At 36.2% G+C, this 22,194-nt stretch overlaps 1 protein-coding gene across 10 annotated transcripts in view; it reads right to left on the bottom strand.

Moving 5' to 3' along the window:
* DPP10 (dipeptidyl peptidase like 10) overlaps positions 1–22,194 on the bottom strand; it is a 1,301,728-nt gene that overhangs the window by 125,076 nt on the left and 1,154,458 nt on the right. For all 10 annotated transcript variants that reach the window (XM_029225838.1, XM_029225839.1, XM_029225846.1 and 7 more), the window contains one exon: positions 7,415–7,535. In XM_029225838.1, coding sequence (XP_029081671.1) covers positions 7,415–7,535 — 121 coding nt within the window. The remainder of the gene's footprint in view (positions 1–7,414; positions 7,536–22,194) is intronic.

Genomic DNA, 22,194 nt, shown 5'->3' with positions numbered 1-22,194 from the left:
ACAGAAATCGATACATATTCTAGATATGGACATGTCTTTGCTGCCTGTAGTCCTATCAGCACTGCTGTTCGTGGACTTACAGAATAACTTATCCATTACCGCAATAACCCACACTGTGTCACCTCCAAACAGCAAATATTTTACAGCAAAAGGAAAGCAATGGACTCAGAATGGCATTCACTGATTTCTTCATGCTCCCCACTAGCCAGGCTTGATAGAAGAGTAAAATAGTCTGCTCTACCTCGATTTAGGCACTATTTTTTTTGACAACATCCTTGAAGTTGGGATGTTATCCTCCAGATACTAGTGTCCTGCTTAATGTCCACCAGAGCACATTCATAGCAGAGGAGGCTCTGTGTCCTCCTGCATAACCAGGAAGCACAGATCTAGGAGCTAAGGGGTGGAAGTGTAGTGTTCTCTTTCACTATCACAGCAATAATCCACTGGACACAACATTCTGTTTCTTATCCTCATGACAATGGGCTTGGTGGGTGTAGAAGTCCTAACACCTAAGGGAGGATTGCCTCCAAACAAGGAAAACAGTCACAATTCTGCTCCTCCGAATTAGAAGCTGAAATTTTTCCCTGACCACTTTGGGCTCAGTGTGGCTGGAAAAATAAACTGACAGAAAACACAGTCACTGTGCGGGGTCAATGCTTAATATCATGCGCCAAGAAGAAAATGTGCCTTTACTACGTAAAGAAGGAAAAGGAAGAAGATATTTGGAATTTAGCAGATTCACAAATACCCTTTTGTCTAATTCCATCTCATTTTCCAGTTCCACATTTCGACATGCCAATTTCCATTTCAATGGAAAACTAAAATGGTAGCAACCTAGTTATTAAGAAGAGGAGGCAAAGGAATAAGATTTGGCAGGAATAAAGTTGTGGTTTGATGCACCAGGTAAATGACCTATCTAGTCAAAATGCTGACTGAAGGTAAATGGAAAAAGGAATGAACAGTTCAGGAAAGGAGCTATGATTACCAATTAAGGCCATGTGATAAGTTATTTCTTTTCTTAATGGGGCCATTTCCCCCCAAACCTTATATGAAAAACACAGACAGGCAGGTATGTAACTGGACTAATATCACCCTACAGTGAAATGGAGCAGATGAGACTTTGTGTGCTCCTCTTCGGGGGCCACAAACTTTTCATTTGAATAATAAGAACATTCCCATGGTGTCTGAGTTTAAAAACTCAAAGTGTGGCCAATATGAAGCCAGGCAAATCAAATAAAGAGAAAAAAGTTAGCGCATGGTATTTATTTTGTTGGTTTCCACCCATGGAAATCATGTGGGTTTGGCTGTCTTCTTCAACCAAAACTCACTGCTTCTAATACTGTGAAAACTCCAGGGCTCCCTCCTTCTAGGCCCTAGTAACAGCTGCCCCCCTTCCCTCTTCAGGTATTAACGGCTAAACCATTACTAGCCACAGGTTGTATATTCCTTGTCTTTTACAAGTGGCCTCTTCATAGATAAAGCTGAATACTATTCTGAACGCGCCATTTTTTTTTCCAGTAGTGATCCTGACCCTGATTTATTCAAGTAACTTAAAATTCAGGTGAGGAGACGTGAGTGAGCCACGTAACACTGAAGAAAAAACATGCTGCCAATTGAGTGCACGTAAACTCTAAGTCTTGTAAGACCTGTAGGTACAGAGAGATCAGATTGTGTTGCCCAAAATCAACACTCAGGGTTTCTAAGAAGCAGGTTGTATCCTGGGTGCTGAAGTATGTGTACACAAGTACTTCCCAAGAATAAGAATGGCCCCAATTTGAGGGCACCATTCAGTAGAAACTGGACATCATCTACTTTTATTTATTTTAGAGTGATTTATGCCTAAAGTTGTTCCTCACAAAAACGATAAAATAGCAAAGTAGTATATACAAAGAGTTATGTGACTTCCTTCAGGTATATAAAAAAAGCTACCCAAATAGAAAGTAGATAAATAAAAGAATCTTTAATATGCATTTGCTTAAAAGTCCTCTTGACCAAGGCACACATTCTTTAATTGCAACTAATAGGGACTTTTACTCATGGATTGAAACTTCCTGTAATTATATTATTTACAATGTATTTTTACACATTGCATTCCATTCCATTTCAATGTAGGCATGGCACTTCAATGTCTTTGTTACACTGATTTAGAAAATCTCACTGCAGAGCAGATGGAGTTCTCAACACATGTGGTTTTATATCACAGACACTTAAAAATATAGCCTCAACACAAAGCACTCACAGAAAATTAACTCATATACGACCATTGTGTTCAGATTAACAAGCAATTCCGAAAACTAAACTGATTTTATCCATTTGTAGTTTATCAACTTAGATAGCATTTCCTGAGGATCTACTGTCAGCCCTGGGTTTTGGTTGATTTTTTTCCCCGCATTGCCTGTATCTTACTGCCAACTTTCTTGAAAGAATTGTCTATGTTCATAACCTTCTCACTTCCCATTTACAGCTCCATCCACTGCAGGCTTGCTTCTGGCACCACCACTTGACTGATTTTGTTCTTGTCAAGTTCTGGTAGCAAGTCAAACAGTAACTTTGGAATCCTTAGCTTGTTTGACCTCCTGAGACTTAGCATTGTTGTTTATCATCCTATCTTCCTCTGGCTTCCATGGGTGCATCTCTAATCTTTTTTTCTTTTATATGTCACAGTTCAGTTTTACTGGGATTTAGTAAGTACTCAGTAAATATTTGTTGAATCAATGAATGGACGAATGTGACTTCCCGTGTCTATGAGAAGGCACAAAAAAAAGTGAATACAGGCATTTTGCATTATTCTCACCAAATAACAAAAAAACAACAATCCCAATTTGTTGATAAGCATATTGTTTATCTTGTAATTTTCTTCTCGTACCTCTTCATTCTTGTCATTCTTAAAGCTCAATGCAAAAACCATTTCTTCTATAAACCACCCTATATTCCCGCAATGCATCAGAATTAATTCTATTTATACATATATTTAACACGATGACATGTAGTTCTATTTATATTTCTATTTACCATGCTTCAAATGGTTCATTATATAATAGCTGGTTATAGTTTTTCTCTCCATTAAGTTGGAAATACCCAAAACATAGAAACCCATATTCCTCATTGTATTGCTCTCAGATGATGTCTGACAAAAATATGTGCTCAATAACTTAGATTGAATTTCAAAGAAGGATTCCTTTAAAATACGAGATTCTAAAATATATTTATAAATCTTTTAGGCATGTCAGTTCCATTATTCAAATAATTGAAAGTGACAGTCATTTTTTGTTTTTATTTAATAGATTCAATACTCCATGGAGATTTTCAAAGTTGTAAACTTGGCAGCTGTGAACTTTACCTTCTTTAAACAAAATATTGATCTGATATTTTGTTTAGTTAAGTTACCACGTTAAATATGCCAATTTGTGTGGATAAGATTTGAGGTGCTTTGTGTAAATTATATTTAAAATGTTTCATTTTGAGCACAATGTTTTATTTTTCTTCTGAACTTCACCAACTCTTTTTTTTTTGGGGGGGGGGCGCTCTGCATGACTTGTGGGATCTTAGTTCCCAGACCAGGGATTGAACCCAGGCCCTTGGCAGTGACAGCATGGAGTCCTAACCATTGGGGCACCAGGGAATTCCCCATGAACTTCACCAACTCTTTAAAACACATTATATATATATATATATTTTTTGGTACGCGGGCCTCTCACTGTTGTGGCCTCTCCCGTTGCGGAGTACAGGCTCTGGACGTGCAGGCCCAGCGACCATGGCTCACGGGCCCAGCCGCTCCGCGGCACGTGGGATCCTCCCGGACCAGGGCACGAACCCCCGTCCCCTGCATCGGCAGGCGGACTCCCAACCACTGCGCCACCAGGGAAGCCCCACATTATATTTTATTTGCTTTTACTTTCCTTAGGAATTGAGTAATACTAGAAATAGAAACAATTACACTTTTAAAAGACTTTTAAAGACTCCACATTAGTGACTGTGGTTGGGAGCAATAGGCACACTCACAGAATGGCCTGGCCCTAATGCACTTAATATTTGCCATAAAAACATTTTATTATCTTTTATGTGACTCTTCTAATCTTTTCCTACGATAATTATAGAAGGTAAATTTCCATTTAGAAAAAGTAAGTGGAAATGTTACATGTTCCTTCTTGGGTTTCCCACACATGCTAATTCATATTTCTGCAAAGTAATAAAAAGGAAATCTCTACACTAGAGTATCACATATATACTGCTGAAGATCATATGCATTTCTAATAGGTAATACTGCCTTTTCATGAGTATACTGAAGGAAAAGAGAAGGTCTGGATTCTGGGAGGTGTTGACACATTGGACAAGCAAAGTGATAGTAAGTGATTAAGGCCCGTGTGGGACTTTTGAACCATAGGTTGGGGATGCCAAGCAAAATGCTGAGGGAAAATCAATGATGTATGAATTGCCTAAATCCCTCTGCCAAACCTTAACACTTACTTCCTTCGTGAGGTCCCTTCTCTTGGAAGTGAAGCAAGAATTGAGGTAAGTCCATGGACAGTAGGGTTCAGAGTCTCTGGCTGATGAAAGAGACCAGGGAAATCTAACACCTTAGGTCCATAATGCATGTCATCCCTTAGGGAAGAGTGAAAGGCCCTGCACTGTAACAGGTGGAGTAGCCCAGGACGAAGCACTGACTTTGAAGACACACATTCAAGTGTCAGCTCTACCCTTGTGAACGCTGAGGTCATGAATTAACTCACATAGCATATCTGGAATTTCCTAGTATACCTAGAACATATGAGCCCAAAGGATTGAATTTAATTTGAATGGCAAAACCCATAATTTTTCCATTTCCCCCTTTTTGGAAAGTGTCAGACTTACAGTGTCATCCCCAAAACAAAAGCTTTTGTTACTCATTTGTCCTGCTTATCCCTCAACACACTGTTCAGTTTCAGCCCCAATATACAGGTTTTTATTCTCTAATTAAGAAGATAACCTTATTTCCCAAATAGTGGTCTTTAATTTCTCTCCTTATAATTTCCTCAAAGATATAATTCCATAAGCTATATGAAGCCTTCCCTAAAGGACAGAGGCCCAAATCTTGATCAGTGTCAAGTCAGTACATCCTACATTGGGTTTACCCCTAGTTGCCTCAAAATTTCTTGAATGTTAAGGATCACATTTTGTCACCCGGTGTAGCATACTAGCGCACTGTGAAGCACCAATGTTCCCACTAAATTATTCCTCTCCTCCCTGAGTCTACTGTTCCTTCTGATGTCTACTCACTGTGTCTGCCACCACTATTTACTAGTGATCCAAACCAGAAGCCAAAGAATCATTCTTGACTTCTTCAATCCATCTCGTCCATTTAAACACTAAGATCTACCTATTTTACTGCCTCATCAATTTTAGAATCTTCCCTCCTTCTTCCTGCTTTAACCCTAGTCCTCTTGCTCATTATCTCTATAGAGATAGAACACAGAAAAAGCCTTATAGCTGCTCATTGGTTCTTTTCACTATTCAATTCCAGCTTTACATTCTAGCCAAAATGATCTATTTATGTGGAAGATCTAATCTTGACACTTCCTTTCCTGAAAAGCTGGATTAGTTTCTCCATTTAATAGTGGAAAAATAATTGAAATCCCAGATAATTTTTAGGGTTACTGCCTCTTGGTTCTTGTTGCCTTCCTTTTCTCAAATTTTATGCCTCAATAATACCAAGCTGATTTTAGTTCCCTGGGCGCACACTATGCTATTTAACCCATCTATGCTTCTTCAAGCTTTTAACTCTTGCTTGGATTTTTTCCTTCCTGGTTTCTTCTTCTGTGTTAAACTTCTTATTCTTTGAGGCTCAGCTCAGAGGGTTTCTCCATTAAGAAAATATTTACAAATCCCTAAAATGGGCTAAGTCTGACTCCTTTGTTTTTTCATAGAATCCTGTGTTTACTGTGATTTATTACTTAGTACACTGCATGGGCATGGTTTCTTCATCTTTCAGGGTCTCCTACAGTACCAAAAATATTTTGAAGATAAAAGATGTGTCTTTCCTAGCTCCTCTAGGTAAGAGGTGGTTAATTCTTACTACCTAGATTCTCAGAACTACCAAGGTTTCAAGTTTGTTCCTCACCTGTTTTTTCAATTCATTGGGGCATCTCAGGCCCCTCTAATAATCCATCATTTTGAAATAAGAAAGCCAGAGTCAGTTGTTTGACACTCTCAACCAAAGAATCCTACTAATCTGTGTGTGCATTTCATTTTGTAAAATTTCATAGTATAATTATCACTGATATTTCCACAGTAGGTTCCCCTACTCCTCAGAATAAACTGTGGGTTTTACTATTTGATGCTAGCTTATACACAAAATATATTATAGATATAAATACACATCTACACATATATGTGTAAATCTTGAGGGCTACAATGTCTCTTCCTTAATAATATAGTTCCACCCAGCAACATTTTCCTTTTAATGTAAAGTCCTGAGAGCAGAACTTTGTTTTGTTTCCTGATGTATCTCAGCACTTAGACAAGTACTTGGAACATAGTAGGTCTTCAATAATATCTGTCAAATGAGAGCATGAATGAATAAACTAAATGATTTACTTTCTTACATGATTAAAAGTAGCAACTCTGAGCTAGAAAGATTGCATTTGCCAGTACTGCTCAAGAGTAAAATTTATTCTCTGGAAGATTCTTGCTTTATAATTTTTAATTTACTAGACTAACTTAGTTTAAATTTTGATGTATTTTGCCAAGAGCAGTTGTAGAGTCTGAAACGTAGGTTTTAAACTCACACTTTGAGTTTTTCCTAGGCAATCTGTAACTATAACTAGCTGATAATTGGCACATGATAAAATTGGATAGAGGTTTTCATCACCTGATTCCTTCTTATATTCTCAGCTATTAGGAAAACTTGATTCAACAGTTATTATAAATAACTTTTTAGGTGGGTTTTATTGAATATTTTGGTCCCTATACAGTGGCTTTTAAAATGTGACAGGATGTTCTTAATGGAAATGACTAATAATTAAGTGGCTTTCATGCACTTTTTGAATAGTAAAGGATTTTGTTTATTCTTTCCCAGAGTCAGAAAAATTCAGCATCTAATTCCAGAGTGATGTAAGGTGATTATTCATTTTCATTAGTGAAGCATCACCAAAAATAAGATCTATTTAGCCTGAACAAAATGTGTATGTGTGTATATGTGATATATATATATATATATATATATATCTCAAACATGGAATTATATAAGTAGATGTAAATCATAACCAGTCAAAACATGAGCAGATGCAAAGATATGAAAGCATGAAGGCAATTTTGAGAGGAAATGAGAGGAAGAAATAGTGCTATAAGTATTGTTATAATTGAACAGATTTTTCTTACAGATTTTGTATAAAAATATATCATTTGTATTCTTTTGAAACTAAATCTATTCACTCACCTTCATATAACCAGTCAGCAATTCCATTAAAAATAATTCCTTCTTTTCCAGAAGATGTCAGTCGCAATGAACTACTCTTTATATCAGGTTGATAGTAGATATTATTTTCAAAAATATAAATCTGGATCAGGAAACATGTAAAACAAACAAACCAAAAAACCAAAAATATTAGGAAGCCTTTTTTTAAACTTTCATATTATAGAATAATTGCTAAAGAGCTAAGTGTTTTATTATGTGCCTGCTTTCAATTTGTTTTTATTTAATGTATATTTTTTATTGCTTTCAATTATTAATGGCTGTTTCTTTCTCTATCATATAATATCCAGTTATCATTTAGAAATTACATGGTACTAGCTATTGAAGCTTTTAAATCCATATATTCAACAACAATGTTTCATCTACTTAATAGTCTTTTTCTCATACCACAAAATTGGTTTGGGTTTGAGATAACATTCTGCAGGCTTAAGAGACTGACAACTGTACTAGATGCCATTTTAGTAACAGCAAACAACTCGAAAAACCTCAGTTTGGGGTCTTTTACCAAAAAATGCATTGGTGATCAATAAAATAATCTTTAGAGAATGTCTCTGATTCTCTCCAGCTCAACTCAAAGATCCACTAATGAAAGGAAACACTGGCAAAATTCCTTCAGATTGATAAGTGGAACACACCTTCCTATGCCTCAATCTTCCCTGGTAATTCTTTCCTAAATAGCATCGCAGTAATAATAATCTTGTGCTTGAGGATTCAAGAAAGAGTTTTAATATGAATACATTACAGAGTCTTACAAAATAATATCAACATCACCAGCAGCGACAACAATAGTCCCAATACAGGAAACAGCAGTAGCAATTAAACAGTGTCTGTCCACAAAAAATGAACTATCTTTAATAGAGATAATTCAGGATCAAATCATTTATAATTCACTTTAAAATATTTTTAATGCCAAACATTTCAAACTGTTGGTCTGTGTGATATAACTGTCACAGAGCCATGTTTCATCCTCTTGTTGCAGGGAGTAGAATATTGTTCAATGAAAACCAAATTGCTATTTAGATTGACATTCAACTAAGAAGGTGAAAGATGGCCTAGTGCCCATGTGTTCCAGCATGCTATAGGATCATTGCACAAAAGCAGATAGAGCAAACACAAGAACTTCTGAAATAATTGTCTGATTAATCATGAGGTCCTAGATTTTAAACCTTGATGTGCACAATGATGAAGGCAATCTTAATATCCAGAACATTTGATTGGTATTCTACTTTGATTCTGGTGATTTGGCAAGCACTTAACAGTGAGTGTATCTAGTTAACCATTCCACCACTACCTGTTGTTTATATTACAGGTGAGGATGACAATAAGAATAAGAATTGTTGGGGGTGGAGAGTAAAAAAGATATACTAGGTGTTTAAACATGTGTTTATAATCAGGCAGCCTAAATTTAAAATCCAAATAACTTGGATAATTTGCTTAACCTTTCTGCATCTCAATCCTCTCTTTTATAAGATGTGGATGTCTCACACCTACTTTAGAGATCTGATGTGAAGAATAAATGAGATGATGAATGTAGAACATGTACCACATGTGGCTATTGCTAGGAGCAGGGCTAACTTCACGCAAGATAATCTGGTTCAAAAATCTTACACTTTTTGCAGGCGCTACAGAATCTAATTCAAAACAAAACCTCTACAGCTTCAGCCAATGTGTAAATTATCCCAAACTATTGACTATTGGGTTGATTATATTATGTCGACTATATATTAGGAATAGTTAGTAGAATAGTAATAGCAGTAGGGGTAGTACTATTAGGAGGAGAGGGGGTGGTATTAACAAATGATATTCATTGCTTTCACTTCATTTAGAAAGTTTTCAAGTGATAAGAATATAGGAAATAAACTTATTATTGAAAGTATGCAGGTCCCACTTAAGCAAAAGTTTGAGAACTATATCTCAGGTATCTTAAAACTGGATGGAAGTGTTTTTTTTTATGACTTTCACAACCCCTCATAACTGAGAAATAATATTAGCTTTATGGTAGCCAGTTAAAGCTTAAACTTTATGTGTTTTGTATACTACCTCCTTTTGCCTTTCACAAACAGTATATGAAATAGGCACACAAAATCGGCTTTACTTGGAGGGAATCCTCTTTTTGTACCATAATCTTCTACTAGGACTTGCAAGTAAATAGAAATTCAGATCATCCACACTCATGCTACATAAGCACATGGGACTATTATCAAAAGTAAGGGTGACTTGAGACTTCCCTGATGGCCCAGTGGTTCTATCCCTGGTCGGGGAATTAAGATCCCACATCCCACAGAGTAACTAAGCCCACGCGCCACAACTACTGAGCTTGAGTGCCTCAACTAGAGAGACTGCGTGCTACAACTACAGAGCCCACCCACCCTGGAGCCTGCACGCCACGACTAGAGAAGAGGAAAACCGCACACCACAACTAGAGAGAAGCCCACGCACCGCAACGAAAGATCCCGCGTGCCTCAGTGAAGATTCCCCATGCCGCAACGAAGACCCAACACCGCCAAAAATAAATAAATAATAAATATTTAAAAAACACTAAAAAGGGTGACTTAACCCAATGTAATATTGTTCCAAATCCTCAGCTTTTTGAAGGGAACAAACTCTAAGTCAAAACAATTAATAAAACCTCCACGATTTCAGCAGATGTATAAATGGTTTTGGATACCAAAACCATTGACCAGTAATTACATTTGTATTTGAAGAACAGATTGGATGATGTTCAAACTCCACATGAAACTGACATCTGTTTCAATGTAAAAGAACAAGCAATATGGAATCAGAATTTTAATGCCATTTGCTGAAATCTGTAATATCAGGGGATATCCACAAGACCTTTTTTCTGTGGACAAAAAATTAGTGGCTGCCTTTATGAAAATATACATTTATAGTCTTTTAAACCCTTTTAAATTACCAAAGTTTCTCCTTGAATTATATTAGCTTCAAATAATAGTCACAAACTCTCACCACTACTTTAGCAATATAGGAGCTGCAAATATTCCCAGGTACTATCTTGGCACATTGATGAAATTCAGCTGGATCCAAATGGCAATGATCAAGGGCTACGACTAGATTTAAATCACATTGAAAATACGACAAACACTAACGCCATTTATCCTAATGTTACTGATTAAACTGTCATAATATTTTTGACGCCATCAATCAATTCCTTCAATGAGCCACCTAAACAGTACAACAAATAGAAATGGATAGCTATTTGACCACTTAATTTTTCAGCTAATAGAGCTAATAGAGCAACCAGTTTTTCAAAATCCATGGTCTTAGTACACTTACAAAATAATTCAAAATTGGTAAAGTCACAAGAAAGGCAACAGGAAGACAGCTGAAATACTATATGCTGTGACAAACTGAGAAATATGTAGTAAATGACCCAGGAAATTATTCTATCAATGTGTTAATTGATATTACTCATTACCAATGATTAAACACAATATGGGTCATTGCTGTGCAGGAGGCTTCAAGAGGCAATTTTCAACTTTCTGCCTTCTCTCCCCCTGCTGCTACTCCAGTAACGCTTAAGATGATGGATGCCCCAGCAGCCAGGATTGCTGGGTGAAGAGGTATGGTACAAACTCCTTCCCCAGCCCCAGCCAACTTGTGATGGACATATGGCAATAAATGAACGTTTGAGGTTAAAAGTCATTAGGATTATAGGTTTGAGAGCAATTGCAATGTAAATTACCCTACTCTGACTGATTTAACCAGAGACAATGCCTAATACAAACTTATAAGAGCAGACTCTTGTGAACTTTCAGCCAGTTTAATTGAAAAAGAACATCAGAATAGAACAGAAATATAATTGAATGTTAGATCTATTTTAGCTGAAATATTACTGAAAAGCTATTCCACCTTCACTGATTTGAGTGATCTTTATGATAATTTTAAATTAGAAAACTACAAATCATTCAAAAATCCCCATATGTTGTAATGGTGTAAGAGAATCTACAAAGTCACAGCCAAGTTGGGATAGTATTCGGGTTGCCTTCTACTGTGGCTTGCTTTCTGGGAAAAAGTTGTAATTAAGAAACTATCCCAGATAACATATATTACTGGCAGGGATGTGGTGAAAGGGGTCTTTTCCTATGTTGATTGTGAAAATATAAAATGTGATAAGCATATTGAAAAGCAATATGGCAACTGAAAACAAAACATATTCCATCTCATCAGCAATCCCAAATCTGGGACCTTGTCTTGTAAGAAAAACAAAAACAGAAAACCACCAATATGTACAGAATGATGAAGAGTGCTATTTATTTCTGCAGTGTTTGCGATGGCCAAAATGAAGAGTCAAAGTGAAAACCTATCAAAGTGCTTGCCTGGATGGATTGATTCATCCACATCAGGTAGTAACACTCAGGCTTTGAGAATAAATTAGTGTTACATGAGTTGACCTGGAGGTGTTTCACTGAGATATTGTCAAGTGACAAAAGGCACAAAACAAGAAAATTATTTCAACATGAATCCATTTTTGTGCACCAGACAATGACAATACTAATACAAACTTACACTAGCAGGGATCTCACCAACAGATATACATTGAAAGTTGTCTTTTTTTTTTTTTTTTTTTTTTTTTGCGGTACACAGGCCTCTCACTGTTGTGGCCTCTTCCGTTGCGGAGCACAGGCTCCGGACGCGTAGGCTCAGCGGCCATGGCTCGCGGACCCAGCCGCTCCACGGCATGTGGGATCTTCCCGGACCGGGGCACGAACCCGTGTCCCCTGCATCGGCAGGTGGACTCTCAACCACTGCGCCACCAGGGAAGCCCTGAATGTTGTCTTTTGGTACTCAGCCCCACACCTGCCCCCCACCCCCCATAGTCTTCTATTACTGTGTCATCAGAAACCTGAAATCTACAATTCTAAGATTCCCTTGCAAACTAGTCTTCTCAGCTTCTTTGCTTGATGGGTTCTAGTTACTTTCTGCAAATATGAGAAAGCTGCTAGTTAGGAACTGGAAGACACTTAACCTTTGGCAGTGGCTTTTGCATGCCAGCTTCAACAATAGTGACTAAGTAGCAGTATATATATATATATATATATATATATAGTTTCATACCCTTCAAATCTATGCAGTTCTCATCTTTCAACCTGCCCTAATAGATGTGAACATTCAGATAACCATATCCTTGCTTCTTTTGGCTCCTGGACCACTAACCATACTCCAACTTCATCATACTTCCTGATCCAATAGTGGCTCCAAAATTTGTGTGGAATCTTTGCCTTTTGCTTTACCAGGAACAGATTTTAATTTTTAATTATTCCAACTTATCAATTTCTTAAATAATTTATATTAAACTAAATATATGTTAATAAAGTGAATTTCATGTAATATTACTTTGGAAATAAATCACACAAAAAAGATTTTGCAGTGATTTAGCATCATTATTAGATTCAGATGTTATCATTTTTCAATAAATAAGAAAATTTTATCATATGGCCAGTATTAAAGCACATAATTATGTACATAATACTTGTTTTTTTTGTTGTTTTTTTTTGCGGTACGCAGGCCTCTCACTGCTGTGGCCTCTCCCGTTGCGGAGAACAGGCTCCGTACGCACAGGCTCAGCGGCAATGGCTCACGGGCCCAGCCACTCCGCGGCATGTGGGATCTTCCCGGACCGGGGCTCGAACCCGTGTCGCCCGCATCGGCAGGTGGGCTCCCAACCACTGCGCCACCAGGGAAGCCCCTATAATACTTTTTTATCAATAAGCCACCTTGAACTCCATCACATACATAAGACATTTAAGTATTTTTTAAATAAATAAAAATGTTTGAAATATTTAAGCCATATTCCATTAATGGATATGATCCCATTGGATTTGAAGTAAAATTTTCCCTTTTAAGCAATATGCTACATTTCAGTCTAGGAAACACTTGGAGGAATTATTCTTTAAAGACTCTAAGTGTAAACTTATAAATAAAAGGTCCTTATTTTGATTTATATAACAGATTCTTTTGGTAGCACGAAAGAATATAAGCAGACAAAAAAAATCAGAGTATTTTGACTTTCCAATTAGAATGGCTAAAGTGAAAATGAGAGCCAATAATAATGTTGCCAAGGATGTAAAGCAACTGGAACTTTCATCTCTTCTGGTGGGCGAGTGAATTGGTACAATCACTTTGTAAATATATGTAACAGTTTTTACCAAAACAGAACATGTGCGTAACTGTAAAACTCAGCAACTCCATCCAAGGAAATGTATATGGATATATATCCATAACAAAAATGTATATGGATATACATCCAATATATGGACATATATGGGAACCCAATATATCAAGGAACATATATGAGAATGCTCATAGCAGTGCTATTTGTAATAGTCAACAACTGTGTTGCAAGTTATGATAATAATTACTCTTGGCAGGGAATAGTGCTAGTGAAACTGAGCAGGACACTGTGGGGTCTTCCTGGGTATAAAAGCCCTTCTGTGTCCCCAGTTTCTTGTTTGTAGAAAAAAGGCTTTAGTCTCCTAGGACTTCCCTGAGTTACAAAGAACAGACTCAAGCAGTTAATAATTAGGGAAGTGAGGGAATGAAGAAACAAAGGAAAAACAGTCAAGAAACAATAGTTCAGGAATAAAACAGAGTCCTAGTTCCTTCTTAAGGAATACACATAACAATCTGACACATATCTTTGAGTTGTTATGCAAAAACTAAGATCCCCACCCAGGTGGAAGATGGTAACTGTATGCTGACCACAAGCACATAGAACCAAGACTGGTTGGAACCAGAAGGTTGATGATTAAGGTCCCTGAAAGATCACCCTGTTACCTCACCACCAACCAATCAGAAGAAAGTCCACAAGCTGCAACCCTCACTCCAAATGTTGTCTTTAAAAGCCCTTCCCTGAAAGCCATCAGGGAGTTTGGGTCTTTTGAGCATGAACTACCCATTCTCCTTGCTTGGGCACCCTGCAAATAAATGCTGTACTTGCCTTCACCACAACCCAGTGTCAGTAGATTAGCTTTGCTGTGTGGTGGGTGAGCAGACCCAAGTTTGGTTTGGTAGCACTAGTAAAGAGCAAATCAGGGGTCTTCTGGTATATGAATGATGCTCTGTTTCTACTCTGGGCGCTGTGAAAATGGGATTGTTCACAAGAATCAGCTCTGCATATTTGCTGCATTCTGTTAACTTAAAGAAAAAGGAAAAAATTATGCAGAATTTTATCAGTAATCATAATTCATTGAAAATGCTACCTTAAAGATGATCAATATTTTACTGAAAGCCACAGTATATCATTCAACTTTATAAAAATTTTGTTTCTTTGTCAGTGTGTAATAAATTCTGAGAGCCCATTTATGTAATGCAAAGTAAAGCTATGAGCACAAGTTAAATAGTTTGATTACCTCTGACATTTTAGCTTTGAATAAATCTGTCTGTGGGTTATAGAGTACTGCTTTCATTTCTCTGCAGAACCATCTCTGGGATAGAATAACTCACTCAAATCATTCATGTCACCTTTGCACTAGTATCTGACATTCTAGAGATAGAATCACTATCAGAGAACTCTCATCCCTTGACATTTGCAATTATTCATATCAGGAAACCCTTTCAAAGAGTTCTTATTTTGTAAAACCTTTATAGAACATTATGCATTCTCAAAGAAGTGAAATATATCCTTTTGCCTTAAATTCATAATTATGTAAGTCACTCCCCAATTCCAAAGCCCTTTTATCCATTTTTTTTTTTTAGGAGAAAAATGGATACCAGATAAAAGCAAGCAAACAGATAATTGAAAACCAACTCCAGTCAATGAAATGTAACAACAGACTATCTCTTGGCTGTGTCATTCCCTAAACCTCATTTAGGGTAAGAGAAGACTGTATGATAAATTGATCATTTTGATAATTGAAAAATTAATTTAAAATACTTATGAGCCCCAAGAAATAAACTGTGACACACTGAAAACAATCAACATTATTATATTATTTTTAAAAAAACTTTAATGTGATTATTTATATGTGTCAGAATGCTAGAAGATGGTATTGTCTAGTCATTGCGTACCCATTTCTTCCTCTACTCCACTTTCTTCTATTTCATTGTTCCTTCACCACTCCATCTCTTGTCTCATTACCCTTTTTTCTAGTCCTTTATCATTTACCAAATAGGTATCTGGACTGTTTACATGCTAGATGCTGTGCTAAGTTTTGGAGATACAAGGACGAGATCTCACAATCTAATGCTGCATTCCAATACAAGCACACACAAATTAATGTAGATATGGCCAGTAAAGAAAAACAAAACCAATGTATGATGACATTAATTTAGCGGGACATGTTACTGCCCAATATGTGTCATAGCAGTAGAACTTGAAATGGGAAACAAGAATAAAAGCAAAAGTGTAGAAAATGGGATTTCTATCAAAGAGACATGGGATCTAATCCTGGAAGTGATCTTTGTGAGACTGATGTAGCTGCCAGTTGCAGTATCCTAATCACAGATTCCTGTGGCATTGTAATCAAATTTTCCTAAACAAATCCTATGTTCAACAATGCCTGACCCCTCCTGGCTCCTGTTCATTTTCCAGTCCTGGAATTCCAACTTTCTCATTGGTTCTGAGAGCTTTCAGAAATCTATTTAATGAATTCATTTTCGGTTGAAATGAACGTGAATCCACGTCTCTCACTTACTTCCAGGAATCCTTATTACCAGGTGACATGAGGCAGCTTAACCTTCAAAGCCTCATGGGTAAGAAAGCCCTTCACTGTCACTTATGTTGGGAGCAAGCTAAATTAACCCTTGTTTCTTTCCAGCTTTCATCCATCCCAGGATTAGCAAAAAGCATGGTGCATATGCACTTTATTCTCTGATGCTAAAACAATTTGATTTTACATTTGTATTGTAACTCCTTGTATTTCAAATGGAGACTCCAAAATTTAAAAAAGAGATTCCATGACTGAGGACTGAGGGAGATTGAAAGCATAATTCTCATATGCTTATCAACGTGTCTGTGCCTAATGCTTTCCAGTTTATGGGCATGTTGATAAGAAAACAAATTGAAAAATGCAGTAGGTGAAACCAGCCTTGGCTATCTCCCATGCACATTTTACCCACAGCTCTAGACTCTTTATTCCACTTCAGGCAATTTCAAGGCATCCCTGGGCACAAATGAAAAATACAGGCCGTTTTTTTCAATACAAGAATATCCAAACATTCTTTACTGTATCCTCCCCAAATGCTGGATATCAGTAAAATAATCATAAAAATCCAACTTAGTAATGAAATGTCTTATGTCCAGAACTAATTTGTTTATTCTAGTTAATGTTCTTATAAAGTTAAATTTAATTGAGCTAATGATCAACTGAGGATGAGAGTCATTTAAATTCAAGCATAACTTGAAATGCAGGACAAAAAGCACTTGAAATACTTCCTTGTTGTCTCCTTCTTCTTTTTCTCCATGTGAGAGTCTACAGAAATGATTATTCCTTGTGCTTCAGTTATCTGCTACAATGGGGTATAATTAAACCCTATCTCTGATGTATGTGTGACTGTAACACAATATACCCTAATAACTTTTTATTTTGTTGATGAAAGAATGTAAGAGGATGTTTGAAAGAGTCATTTCTGATTTTTATTAATTCATGTTTGGTGTTTGCAGTAGTTTATTCACTGCTTCCCTCTCTTCAGTTCTCCTCACTTGCATCCATACAATAAAATGACAAAACAGACCCTTTCTGTCAGTGCTTTGACTGTGACATTGTCCAGTTAAACTTTCAGCATTCCATAAAGAGTAAAGGCTAAATTTTTTACACTAAAATTCTAAGCAAATTGTACTGGTTAGGATTTATGTACTAATCCATCTACAAGGCAATCTCTGCCCTAGTAAATCTCATCCACTTGCCATCACATAGTACAGTTTTTGTCTGTGTTTGTTTTATTTTCTTCTTTCTTGGGGAGACACTGACACACAAAACAGAAAAAATCTACCTTGAACAGAACATAGACTTCCTTGTAAGATACCACTTTTTAAAAATGCTAATGTCAGACATTTCATATTATTTAAAGACACATATAATTATATATATTTACTACTTGAAATATTTTTGTTTCTTAATGAAGAAAGTTTAAAGATGAAAGAAGATGGCAAGCTACATGTATGGGGGCACACATGGAGGAATGATGGTTATACAGGTCACTTATTCATTTGCAAATTCACTATACTCCTACTACGCACCATGTCTATGAGACAATGTTGACTGAGTCTTAGTCCCTGTAGTTGATGAATTCACAGTTTAAAATAAGAAAGATAAGAAAAACAAGAAGTAATTAACAAACGACATGGTATTTGTATGACATATTGATGCACAAAGCATTATTAGAATGTGAATAAAGACACAAGACAGCTTGAATCTGATTGAGGAATAGGAGGGTCAGAAAAGGTTTCAGATGAGGCATGACATTTTGGCTGAACTTACAAGTTCAGGTGGATTTTCCTAGGCAAAGAAAGGTAAAACAAAATTCAAGTAGAGGAAATGGCATGAGAAAAGGTGGGTTTAAATGATCAGATGTTGAAAACACACTATATAGAAAAAAGCAGAAGGAACAGGGGGAGAAATGACAAGGCAAAGAGATGTGTGTTAGAGGGTGAATGAAGCCAGACTATAGATATGAAAGATTTGTTGGAGAGCTGGAGAGAAGTGAAGGAAAAATAGGGAGATAAGAATGAGATCTTTCTTAACAATTATCCATTTACTAGTCATTCTGAAAAGCAGTTCTATTTAAAAACTGACTAGAATAATATTGGTCCATTTGTGCAGGTACAAAGATGGATAAAGTGTCTTGAAACATTTTTAATCATGATCATAGAATCTTTCATTTCATTTTGAGTAAATTTAAATAATTACCCTCTATTCTTGGAGAAGCAGGAAGTGAAATGAAATCTCAATTATCTCTATGATATTGTATTATTAACAACTAAGGTATAGGATATCTCAAACTGAACCTCCAAACACCTTTCCTATATGGGTCTCCTGATTCTACAGGTATTAATACAGTAGACAAATAATATGCCCTCTCTTAAAATGGACTTCTTTCACATTAGCCTTTGGTGGGAGGTGGGTGTATTTCCAAGTTCGATGCATATAATACTTTAATGTTAGAATAGACAAAACCAAGACTAATAGAGATAGAAAATCAATGTCTAGACAGATAGCAAGATGCTTTAATAGGAAAGTCCAAATTCATCCTCCACTGATAACTTGGTATCATAACTCTTGAAGAGATATAATATGACTGAGAAGCAAATGAACAGTATGATTCTGGGCAGGGGGAGGGGGAATATCACCAGTGCATATGCATTCTTGGGTTTATAAATGGAGGATGGAATAAGACAAGGTGAAAAAAATGACGGCTTGACAAACTTTCAAAACAATGTCCCTGAATAAAAGACTTTTCTGGGAATTTAAAAGTAGTAAGAAGGAGAAGGAAGATGAAAAAGAGAAGGAGAATGAGAATTGAGGAAATACACACAGAATTTACTTCCTCAAAATCATTTAGGCTGCATAGGCTGTAAGTCTGCTGTCCAGAATCCTTCATCACAGGGTTCAAGCAAAGAAGACCATCAAGCTTTGCATGGATCCCATCATCGCAGCAATTAAGTCTCCTTGCCCCAGGCTTAATGATCACTTTCCTCACACAGGCTTTATCAGTGAAATCTCTCATGTCATTTATTCCTGTTTGTATCAGACATCTCCAGATTTTAACTACTGTCACTAACAACTTATCTTCCACCATGTCATCATCCCTATAATAACACTCAATACTCCCTGGCCCTTTACCCACTCAACCTTTCATGCCCTTTTACTCTATATTTGAAAACTGGCACTCCAAAACCAACATTTTCCCTCTACTTTGTTACTTCTCTAAGGGTTCCTTCTCCCTCTTTGCCATATCTGAACCCTGGTCTCCCTTGAGGATATCATTACCCAGGCACCCTCTCTAGTGACCCCTGCTTATTATCTCATACCTCAAGATGCTCATTGCTTCCTTTTGTTCCTTTAGAACATAATTCTTCCACCCCATTACAAAAAATCCTTTTCATATGAGGCTCATGCCAATCAGCTTTACCATTCTCTGGCTCTCAATGCAGGAAAGTAATATTCTAAAACACTAGTTATAAAAATACTAGTTCTGATAGGCATTATATGAAAAAAAAAAGTTTCATGGTCTATGGAAGGGTTCAGTAAATTATGGTGCATGAGCGAAATCTAGCCTGGCCCATGAACTAAGAATGGTTTTTGCAGACCAACATGTGTAATTAATTTGATGAGAGGGAACACTTACATGGAATCCTAATTAGGTGAAAAGTTATCCCACAAAAAAGAATCTCATTCTTCTTATTGGTAGATATGTATTATAAAACATTACACTTAATTGTTATTTTACTTTGAATTACCTCAATAGAATTTTCTGGCAACGTGTTTTTCTGCCTTGTTACATTAAAACTTACATAATACTCTTGATTTTGCCTCTTGTCCTACAAAACCAAAAATATTTACTATCTGGCCCTTTACAGAAAGTTTGCTGACCCTTGATTTGGGGTAAACAACTAAGAAATATTGAATTAAACAGTATTAGTTTCTTCCTTCCTCCCTTCCCTTCCTTCCTTCCTTCCTCTCTCTCTCTCTTTTCCTTCCTTTCTCCCTCCCTCCCTCCCTCTCTTTCTTTCAATTCAGGATCCTTCAAAGTTTGCTAATTTCATTTTGAAACACTGAAATCCATGATATTATATAACATTTCCTAAATACAGTTGACCACAATTTAAAAAAAAATCAGAACATCTTACAGGCCAAATATTCTAAAACTTTTAAAAATGCAATTTAAAATGTCTTATTACCTTAAATAAAAATTAACTGGTAACTGTATCATTATTTGTGTCCTTAAAGATCTATTATTTTCACAGCTTTCAAATTGCATTAACACTTCTCCAAGATATGGGTAAACTTTTTGTCAGCAAACTTCAGTAGCAATAATAAAACTCATCTTGAGAAATTAAACATCAAGGATTGACTCGAATTAATTGATTGATTTAGAGCAAAATTTTCATATTTTTCTTAAAAACAGCGTTTACAATCCACCAAATATTTAGTCAACATAACATTCTAGGCCAACCAAGCCAACACTTCTCTGTCCCAGCAGATCCCTTATTTTGTTTTTCTTCACCTTTTAGATTCTCTGATACAACAAGCCAAACATCCAGAGCAAATAAATCAGATCTTCCTTCAAAGTCTTTTCAAATAACTTTTTTCTTCTGTAAAATCTCTTTATTTTTAGGGCTTCCCTGGTGGCACAGTGGTTGAGAGTCCGCCTGCCGATGCAGAGGACATGGGTTCATGCCCCGGTCTGGGAGGATCCCACATGCCACGGAGCGGCTGGGCCCGTGGGCCAAAATCATGATTCCAAAGAAACAAACCCACTATTTCCCTCATTTAAAAAAAAAAAATGTATGCATTCGACTAGCCTTATCTGCATGTTATTGTGCTATAACTATTGTAGTTTTGTCCAAAGTATTTCTTGATTTATCATCTTCTGCTTCTAGATTTTAAATGTCTCAGCCGTTCTTTAATTTCACTCCAACAGAATTCTCTAGTGACTAACATAGCAGATTCTAAGGACAAACTTCTTATTCTTTAAAAACTCAAGTGGCTATTTTTTTTTTATAGAAAATGTTTTCTACATTTTACTAACTAAATTCTTGAAGGTCATCACATTTGGGAGTAATAAATGCTACCAGAACTGAATTCATGCTAACTGAATTGTTTAATACATGTTTTATTAACCATATGATTGAAACTGGATGAGCTACCAAGATAATACACCTTGGTTTTAGAAATAAGACCCAAAGGAACCAAAGTCTCAAAAATTTACAATGACTTAAAAAGAAAGCATACTGATTAATTATATTCACGTTTATTAGTGGATGGCATTGCATATCTGCACATGTAGAAGAATCATACTAATTTTAATGGCTTCTTAATATTTTATTATTTTATGCACCCTAATATATTTTATTAGTCTCATAATGATGACTTAAGTTGTTTCTATTCTTTTATTCTGCTTTTTAAATTGTACATAACATTCAAGTGAATTTTCTTTTTATGTGTTTGGGTCTATGTGCAATATATCCACAGGATAAATTCTATATTTAGAATTGCTAGATATATAGTACTATATTTCTTATTGGATATATTCGTAGCCCAATAAGAATGTGTGTGTGTAGTTTATGTTTATTTTTGATTTCTAATTTAATACCTTTGTGGTCCAAGAACATATTCTGTTTGATTCCCATTCTTCTATACTTATTGAGGCTTGTTTTATGACCCAGTGTGAGCACTTAAAAATACCCTGTATTCTGTAATTTTGGGGTATAGTGTTCTGTAAATGTCAATTATGTCATGTTGATTGACTGTGTCAATCAAATCTTTTATATCCTCACTGATTTTCTGTATAGTTGTTCTATCTTTAACCGGAAGACAAGTGTTGAAATTACCAGCTAAAATTTTCAATTTGTCTATTTCTCTGAGTTTCTGAAATCTACTAAAGTATATATCTGCTTTCAATCTTTTCCTGGCTCTGGAGAATTATTACTTCATGTTTCTCAGAGACTATAGTTTAGGCTGTGGTTAATTCAAAATATCATAAAATATAGAGTTTCTTTTCACATGTTCAGTTTCTTTGTTGTTCTTAAGAAGGAGAGCAAGGGAAGAGCTCCTCTACCACAC

The sequence above is a fragment of the Monodon monoceros genome, unplaced genomic scaffold, assembly GCF_005190385.1.
Source record: "Monodon monoceros isolate NGI ecotype Baffin Bay Population unplaced genomic scaffold, NGI_Narwhal_1 Super_Scaffold_16, whole genome shotgun sequence".
Taxonomy (NCBI): domain Eukaryota; kingdom Metazoa; phylum Chordata; class Mammalia; order Artiodactyla; family Monodontidae; genus Monodon; species Monodon monoceros.
The sequence above is the reverse complement of the archived record's forward strand: the minus strand, read 5'-3'. Positions and strand labels throughout refer to the sequence as shown.